Source organism: Piliocolobus tephrosceles, chromosome 17, assembly GCF_002776525.5.
Source record: "Piliocolobus tephrosceles isolate RC106 chromosome 17, ASM277652v3, whole genome shotgun sequence".
In the NCBI taxonomy this organism is placed as follows: Eukaryota; Metazoa; Chordata; class Mammalia; order Primates; family Cercopithecidae; genus Piliocolobus; species Piliocolobus tephrosceles.
The window spans coordinates 40941278-40951118 of NC_045450.1; the positions used below are offsets into that span (position 1 = coordinate 40941278).

Below are 9841 nucleotides of genomic sequence, written 5' to 3' on the forward strand. Positions count from 1 at the left end.
CTAACTAGCTAAACAGCATCTGAGTTGCCCCTAATTTCATGAACATTCAAAGCTATTTTGGGGAAAGGTAAGACACATTTAATTACTTTTCCAAAGTCTGATGGCAGACTAAAAACAACAAGTGAATTCAGCAACTCCAGGGTTCCAGTTTGTTATTCAATTGCCACTTAATTGTTATTAATGTATACTACAACATAAGTATATCCTTATGACACCGTTGATAAATGAACGAGATAAAAGGGGAAAACAGTCCTTATTTTTTATTTGTTTGTTACATAAATTAACCCATTTATTATAGGCCAGTGATGTCTGAAAGAGTAGAGGAGCGTCTACTGGTCTTTCAACTCCTTCAGTCTTCTGATGGCGGAATTTACCGTGACAGCGGAAGTGGTATTGTATGTCCAGGCACCGCCGGCCACTGTCTTCATGCAGGAACCCCAGTGCCAGATCCCCACAGCTCGTCTCTTCATCTTGGTTTTGCCACAGAAAGAGCAAGTGTACTTGGCGTGCTGGCTGATTTCAATTTTCTTCACCATTCTCCGGAGGGAGGCCCCATAGCGGGTCCCGTATTTACCGACGATCCCAACTTTCTTGGTACCTTTGGCCATGTCGCCGCGCACGAAGTCCAAGCCCAGAGAGCACAGTCCTTATTTTTTAAATTAACATTTACAGAGTCAGGAGAGTTCAGAAAAACAACAATTCAAAAGTGCCATCCTGAACAGATGGCTGCTCTCTACATGCTATCTCTGAAGGGGATTTTTTTCAAAGTAAATAGAAACAAATGTTTTGGTGCATTGTGTACCAAAATACCTATCTTACAAGAAGCATTTTCCAGGATGAGATGAGTTTCTTATTAATCACAGTTTTATGACAGAGACAAAAACTGATTTTGGAGCTAGTTTAAGACATTCACTGTTATTCTATGATTAAATTACTATTAATAGATAATATGTTTAGTTACTTCTAAGATATTTAACACATTTCATTTTAAATCTGCCCATTCTATCCTCTTGTCCCCTCCTTCACCCCCGTTTAGTTTCCAACAACCTTAAGCCAAAAAGGGAGTTTGTCTCTCTTTAAAATATTCCTTTAACATCCAATAAAATATGAATGTCTTTAAGAGAACAATACAGATTGTTCTTTAACTCATTTATTCAATGAACATATTTCAAGGATCAACACTGTGAAAGGGAAAAGTACTTAGGAGCCCCAAGACATCTCATAATTATTCCCTGCCTCAGTCAGCCATTACAATATTTGACCTGCCCACCTGGCAAACCCTTATACGAATGCTCATTCATTCATTCAGCAGATACTCACTGAGCCCCTACTCTGTGCTGCTCACTGGCATGGTGCTGCAGATCTGGTAGTAAACAAAACAGACACGGGCCTGACTTCATGAGTTCAGTTTAAGAAAATTAACAAACGGAAACAAAAACAAAAGGTTCTACTTGAACAGGAAGAGTCAGAGAAAGACATTCTAACTTGGAGTCTTGAGGATGTAGCCTCCTTTTGCCCAAGCTACTGGTGAGTAGAGAAATGGTATAGATTACAAGAGAAAAACATCATTAGATGTGCAAAAAGGAACCACCTCATCACTTCTTCATATCCATGTTGGCTCAAAGTATGAGCTAAAAATACAATCCAGAAGTTTCTTCCTTCCTCTAGGTGTGCTTTTTCACCCTATAATAGCTCACAGTGACTTTTTTTTGAAGGGAAGTATTATGCTATAAATGTAAAGATATGACTTTAAACACAAATGTACAAATAAAAGTAGCATTCTAAATAACACAGGAAAATGTGACATCTTCTCTAGTCCAGTATTTCCCCAAATATGGTATGTAGACCACTGAAAGACATGAAATTATTTTAGGTGGTACATAGATAAAGCTTTCTTAATAGTTATGTGTTCATTTTAATGTGTATCAGAAAAAAAAAATACCCTGAATATAAAAAACATTATTTCACTGATATTTGGGCTTAGTATGAGGCTGAAGTAGGTAGCACGGTAATCATTTACTTTATGTAGCCCACATGAATTACAGGGGCAGGGCTCAGGCATGCCTATGAATGTTTTCAGCCTTCTGCCATGATTTTAGAGCCACACACAGCATAAGTGCTATTAGTACAAGTATACTAGCAATTGAATCTCACATCCTGTTCCACGTGTATTGCTGAAGTCTTGTCTGGGATAGGCCATTTGTTACTGGAAACAACAATAGTTCCAGAAACAGACTTGGGAAAGGCCTCACTGGCTCAGTTTAGGTCATGTGCCCATTAAAGCAAACATTGTGGCCAGTGGGATGAGGTTCTTAAATTGGCCAGGCCTCAGCTTCGTTGCCCTCTCTGCAATCTGGGGTTGGGGGTAACCCTACCTAAGCCATATGGATAAACAATAGAGGAGATGTGGTTCCACAAAAGAAAACAGAGGGACTGCTCCACATTTGTATAATGAGGATAGTATCTCTTAAATCATAGTACTGAGGTGAGGATTAAATTTAATAAAGTATATACTGCCTGATGGATACAATGAGTGGCCCAAAATAAGTGCTCAACAAACTGTGGTACTAGGAGTAATAATAATTTGTATTATTGTTTGTAAATAGGATGGTTTTTGTTGTTGTTATAGTAGTAATTTTCTGAAACAGTTTTAGGATCATATTTGTTATCTTAATTATTTTATTAGCCTATAAGTGAAGGATAATTATTTTAATATAATCTTTGCAGAGCTATTATGTAAAGGTGGCACTTCCTCCAATTATATGCTTAGTTTGTTTATTATCTCCATGCCTAATCAAGGTACTCTGAATTACCACAATAAAATTTTCTATATCTCACCAAACAGCTTTTTGCTTCACTCTTAAGTGACGCATAGTTTAATCATGACATCATCTTAAATAATTACTGAACCAATAGTGTTAATAATACTACATTTGCAACAATAAATTGCAATATATTTTTCACAGAACCCATATGATTTTGTGAGTTAATTTAGTATGAAACTTACATGAGTTTCAAAATTAAAAGTGGTGATATTAAAAAAACAACAATATCAGCAGGAACTTAGTAATGTTGCTAGAATCTTTATTTTTTAAAAGTATATAATGTGGTTAGGAAGAAGAGTTAAACATGAAGACTCAAACATAACCAAATAAAATCATTTATTCCTCTTTGGATCAAGAATATTACTGTGCGTATCCTTTAAATAACGCAGTTGAAGATTTATGATAGACTAGTATAAATTCAAAAGTTAACCAAAATATTTACAGTAAAACAATCTATGAATAACATATATTTGCTTCATAATATTACGAGTAAAGACTATCATCAGCCGGGCGTGGTGGCTCATGCCTGTAATCCCAGCACTTTGAAAGGCTGAGGTGAGTGGATCACCTGAGGTCAGGAGTTCAAGACCAGCCTGGCCAACATGGTGAAATTCCGCCTCTAGTAAAAAAAAAAAAAAAAAAATTAGCCAGGCATGGTGGCAGGAACCTGTAATCCCAGCTACTTGGGAGGCTGAGGCAGGAGAATCACTTGAACCCAGGAAGTAGAGATTGCAGTGAGCCAAGATCATGCCATTGTACTCTAGCCTGGGTGACAAGAGCGAAACTCCATCTCAAAACAAACAAACAAAAATTCATCTATTACGATTATTGCCGAGTGTGGTGGCTTACGCCTGTAATCCCAGCACTCTGGAGGCTGAGGCGGGCAGGTTGCCTGAGGTCAGGAGTTCAAGACCAGCCTGGCTAACATGGTGAAATCCCACCTCTACTAAAAATACAAAAATTAGCCAGGTGTGGTGGCACACACCTGTAATCCTAGCTACTTGGGAAGTTGAGACAGGAGAATCGCTTGAACCCAGGAGGCAGAGGTTGCAGTGAGCCGAGATCGCACCATTGCACTCCAGCCTGGGCAACAAGAGTGAAACTCCATCTTAAAAAAAAAAATTATTATGAAAAATCATAGGCAATATAAAGCACTGAATAAGTTTCTTCAATATATTGGGTCCTCAGCAAGATATAAAATATAAATCATATCAATTTTAAAATGTAGATATGGTATATTTATTTTACCTTCATTTGCATAAAACTTAACAGAGTTCAAGAGAAATAAGACAAAGGTAAGTGAAATATTGTCTAAATATCATAAATTAAAAATATTCTAGTTTACAGTCCCACCAACAGTGTAGAAGTGTTCCTATTTCTCCACATCCTCTCCAGCACCTGTGTGTACATGTACCCTAGAACTTAAAGAATAAAAATATATATATATATATATATATATATATATATACATTCTAGAATAGTCACAGAGGAATTTAAAATCCTAGGACTAAGTGAGGTAATAACTTCTGATATTAAAAAACATAAAAGTGATTGCCAAAAGAAACAAAGAATTGAGTTTACCTTAAAGTTAAATCCTATTCAGACTGTCAAATAAATTAAATGATATATTAGCAGAAATGACCAGATTCCTATCTACACATAGTGAAGGCAGCTGAAAAAGCTCCCTGGGGACAAAGCCACTTCTGTTTGTGGCTTTTTTATGTTCTAGTGCTTCCTTACACTGAATCAGTTTCTTACAAAAACATCAAAGACCAAAATGCATATCTATAGTATATACTTTAGTAGAAATATAAATGCATGTGGCTTTCTACCAAAAACCTCAAATGAATTAAGAGAGGCACTGGGGTTTGCTTTTAGTAAAGAACTATGAGTTCCTTTTTCTTAGAGTTTTTGCATCTATATTCATGAGGAGTATTAGTCTGTAGTTTTCTTTTATTGTAATGTCTTTGTCTGGTTCTGGTATCAGGGTAATGCTGGCCTTATAGAATGAAGTCAGAAGTATTTCCTTCTCTTCAATTTTCTAGAAGAGAAATGTTATTACCTCTTCCTTAAAAGGTTAGTAGAATTCTCAGTGAAGTCACTTGGGCCTGTCATTCTCTTCATGGAAAGTTTTTTTAACTATAAATTCAATGTCTTTAATAAATATAGGATTATTCAGGCTATCTATTTCTTCTCAAGTAAGCTTTGTTAGTTTGAGTCTTTTAGAACGAATTTGTCCATTTAAGTTGTTGAATTTCTTGGCATAAAGTTATTCAAAATATTCCCTCATTATCCTTATTAATATCAGTGTAATCTGTAGCAGTGTAACTTCTCTCATTATTGATATTGGTAATTTGTGACTTATATTTTTTTCCTTATCATTCTGGCTAGAGATTTAGCAGTTTTACTTATCTTCTTAAAAACCAGTTTTTTGTTTCATTGATTCTACTATTTTGTTTAATATTTCACTGATATCTGTTCTGAAACATTCTGGTATGTTATTATTTCCTCCCTTTTTCATACTTTGAGATTCACTTACTCCTCCAGTTTCCTTTCTTTCCTCCTTCTCCTTTCTTCTTCTTCCTTCTCTTTTCCTTTTTTTAAGAGACAGGGTCTCACTGTACTGCCCAGGCTGCAGTGCAGTGGCTATTCACAGGCATGATCACATGGTGGCCTCAAACTCCTGGGCTCAAGTGATCCGCTTTCCTGAGCCTCCTAGGTAGGTGAGATTACAGGCATGCATGACTGCATCTAGCTTCTTCCAGTTTCTTAAAATGGAAAGTTAGGTTATTGATTTGAGACCTTTCTTTAATGCTATAAATTTTCCTGTAAGTACTGTTTTATCAGTATCTCACAAATTTTAGTATATTTTCACTTTCATTTAGTTCAAAATATTTTCCACATTCTCATCTGATTTCTTCTTTGATTATGGTGACTTAGAAGTATGCTATTTAGTTTTTTAAAATTTGGAGATCTTCCATACATCTTTCTGTTGCTTATTTCTCATTTAACACCATTGTGGTTAGAGAATATACTTTGTATGGTTTTAATTTTTAAATGTGTAAAAATGTGTTTTATGGCCTAGAATATATGCTTGAGAAGAACATGTATTCTGTACCTCATGAGTAAGGTGTTCTATAAATGTCATTTAGGGAAGTCTAGTTGATAGTGGTTTTCAAGTCATTTATATTTTTACTAATTTTCCATTTACTTGTTTTATGAATCACTGGGAAAGCAGTGTTGATCATTCCAATTATAATTGTGGATTTCTCCTTTAAATTCTGCAGTTTTTGTTTTATTCATTTTGAGGCTGTGTAATTAGATGCATAAATGTTTGAATTGTTATTGCTTCTTCTTCACGAATTTCTCCTTCCATCATTATGAAATTACATTCTTCATCCTTGGTGATAGTCTTTGCTCTGAAATTTACTTTCTCTGATATTAGCCACTCCAGCTTTCTTTTGATAAGCGTTAGCATGGTATATCTTTTTTCATCCTTCTACTTTTAAACTCAACTGTGTTTCTTGTAAACAGCATATATTTTTTATTTTTTTTATTCAATCTGATAATAGCTTCCTTTTAATCAGAGTGTTTATCCCATGTACATTTAAGGTTAACCTTTGATATGGTTAAATAAGTCTAACATCATGCTATTTATTTTCTATTTTTTCCTATTCTTGTATCTCTTCTCCACTTTTTCAGCATACTTTTGGATTATTTTTATTATTCCACTTTATCTCCTTTGTTTATTATCTATAACTTTTGTTTTGCTATTTTAGTAGTTGCTTTAGGGTTTATAGTATACATCTTTAACCTATCACAGTGTAACTTCAAGTGATACTAGTTTATATAGAAGATCCCTAAATTATATACTTCCATTTCTCCCTTCCTATTTTTTTGGTCATATATTTACTTATGATATGCTGTAAACTCCATTTTGTCATATATTTTACTTATAATATTCACTCCACAGCATATTATATGGTTGGTGCAAAAGTAATTGCAGCTTTTACTAACAAAAGTGATGGCAAAACCTAAAACCCGAAATTGCTTTTGCACTAACCTAATATTATTTGTTGTCTTTTAAAGAGGTTTCAGTAATAAGAAACGTAGTTGTCATTTCTGCTGTTATTTCTTTCGGTAGGTACCTATTTCCACTGGTGCTATTTTACTTCTGCCTGAAAGACTTTCTTTAGAATTTCTAGTAGTGTAGGTCTAATGTCGATCAATAATTCTGTCTTCTATGTGTGAAAAAGTGATTATTTTGTCTAGATTTTTGAGAGAGATTTTCTCTGGGTATAGAATTCTAGGTTGATGGTATTTTTCTTTTGGTATTTTTCAGATATTGATCCAGTCTTATCATCTGTAGCATTTCCAAAGAGAAATTGGTTTGAATCTTTATCTTTTTTCTCTGTATATAATGCATCCTTATTCCATAGCTGTTTGTAAGATTTACTCTTTACCATTGGTTTTGAGCAGTTTCATTATAATGAGACTTAGTGTAGTTTTCTTCAAATTTCTTGTGATTGGGGTTCACCATTCATATGGTTTGGCTCTGTGTCCCCACCCAAATCTCACCTTGAATTGTAATAATCCCCACATGTCACGGTAGGGACCTGGTGAAAAGTAACTGAATCATGGAGGTAGGTCTTTCTCATGCTGTGCTCATGATAGTAAGTCTCATGAGATCTGATTGTTTTATGAAAGGGAATTCCCCTGCATGAGTTCTCTCTTGCCTGCTGCCATGTAAGACATGACTTTGCTCCTCATTTGCCTTCTGCCATGATTGTGAGGCCTCCCAGCCATGTGGAACTGTGAGTCAATTAAACCTCTTTCCTTTATAAATTAACTAGTCTCAGGTATGTCTTTATTAGTAGCTTGAGAACAGACTAATGCAACCATGATCCTTGGATCTATGGATTTGTAGTTTTCATCAAAATTCAAAATTTTTATTATTATTTCTTTATTGACCCTTATTTTTTTCCTGATTTCTCTTTGTGAACTCTAATTATACATACATTAGCTGGGTTAAAGTTTTCCCTTGCTGCTCTTTATTTTTAAGCAGCTTTATCGAGATGTAATTCGCATACCATGAAATTCATTCACTTAAAGTATACATATTAATGGTTTTTAGCATATTCAGAAAATTATACAACCATCACTACTACATAATTTTAGAATGTTTTCATCACTGAGAAATCCCATACTTATTTCATTAGTTTTCCATGGATACCACAACAAATTACTCCAAACTTAGTGGCTAAAGCAATACAAATGTATTATCTTAGACTTCTAGAGTCAGAACTCTGAAATGGTCCCACTGGGTAAATACCAAAGTGTCTGCAAGGCTGCATTCCTTTCTGGAGGCTGTTTAGAAAGACTCATTTCCTTGCCTTTCCTAGTTTCTAGAAGGCACCCACATTTCTGGTCTGATGACCCCCCTTCCTGCATCTGCAAAGCCAGAAACACTGTACCTAATTATTAACATTTCTCTCTCTGACCAAATCTGGGAGAGGTTTTCTAGTTTGAAGGATTCATGTGATTAAATATTCAAGCGGATAATTCAAGATAAACATTTCATCTCAAGACCTGTACACTTGATCACATCTGTAAAGTTCTTTTTGTCATGTAAGGTAACATATTCACAGGTTCTAGAATTAAAATGTGGACATCTTTGGGGACTACTCTTCTGCCTACCACACCCACTAACAGAAACTCCCTCATTCTCCCCCTTTCCCACTCTGGGCAACCACTAATTTGCTTTGTTTTTATAGATTTGTCTATTCTGGACATTTTATATCAATGGAATTATATAATACCTAGTCTTTTGTGCCTAGCTTCTTTCACTTAGCATGTTTTCAAGGTTTATCCATGTTGTAGTATGCATCAGTACTTCCTTTCTTTTGGATAATATTTCATTGTATGGATATGTCACATTTTATTCATCAATTCATCAACTGATGGACATTTGGGTGGTATCTACTTTTTGGCTTATGAATAATGCTGCTAGGAAGATTAAATTTTTATGTGGACATATGTTTTCATTTTTATTGGGTATACAATTAGAAGTGGAATTGTTGTACTGTAAGGTGTATTTAATTTTTTGAGGAAATATCAAACTGTTTTCCAGTTTGCTGGTAGGCAGTATCATTTTATATTCCTACCAGCAATTGATGAGGGTTCCAGTTTCTCCACATCCTTAATAGAACTTATAATTGTCTGTCCTTTTTATTATAGCCATTCCAGTAAGTGTAAATTGGTATTTCACTGTGGTCTTGGTTTGCATTTCCTTACTAAGAATGTTGAGCGCCTTTATAGGTCATTACTGGCTATATGTATATCTTCTCTGGGGAAATGTCTATTCAGACCCTTTGCCCATTTTTTAAATTGAGCTATTTGTCTTTTTATTATTGAGTTATACAAGTTCTTTATATATTCTGGATACAAGTCCCTTAACAGGTATATAATTTTAAAATACTTTCTCCCAATAGGAACGCTTTTACACTGTTGGTGGGAGTGTAAATTAGTTCAACCACTGTGAAAGACAGTGTGGCAATTCCTCAAGGATCTAGAACTAGAAATACCATTTGACCCAACGATCCCATTACTGGGTATATACCCAAAGGATTTTAAATCATGCTACTATAAAGACACATGCACACGTATGTTTATTGTGGCATTATTCACAATAGCAAAGACTTGGAACCAACCCAAATATCCATCAATGATAGACTGGATTAAGAAAATGTGGTACATATACACCATGGAATATTATGCAGCCATAAAAAGAATGAGTTCATGTCCTTTGCGGGAACATAGATGAAGCTGGAAACTATCATTCTGAGCAAACTATCACAAGGAAAGAAAACTATACACCACATGTCCTCACTCATAGATGGGAATTGAACAAGTACCCTTGGACACAAGGCAGGGAACATCACACACCAGGGCCTGTCGGGGAGTTCAGGGCTGGAGGAGGGATAGCATTAGAAAAAATACCTAATGTAAATGATGAG

General features: G+C 35.1%; 1 protein-coding gene across 1 annotated transcript; it reads right to left on the bottom strand.

Annotated features, from left to right (window-relative positions):
- Positions 1-267: 267 nt before the first annotated feature.
- Positions 268-612, bottom strand: LOC111541257 (putative 60S ribosomal protein L37a). Its single transcript, XM_023209966.1, has one exon. The coding sequence runs from the start codon at positions 606-608 to the stop codon at positions 330-332; it is 279 nt and encodes a 92-aa protein (XP_023065734.1). The 5' UTR covers positions 609-612; the 3' UTR covers positions 268-329.
- Positions 613-9841: the final 9229 nt, after the last annotated feature.

Bases quoted from the DNA above. Each gene is read 5' to 3' on its own strand.
- LOC111541257 (XM_023209966.1), bottom strand. From the start codon at position 608: ATGGCCAAAGGTACCAAGAAAGTTGGGATCGTCGGTAAATACGGGACC.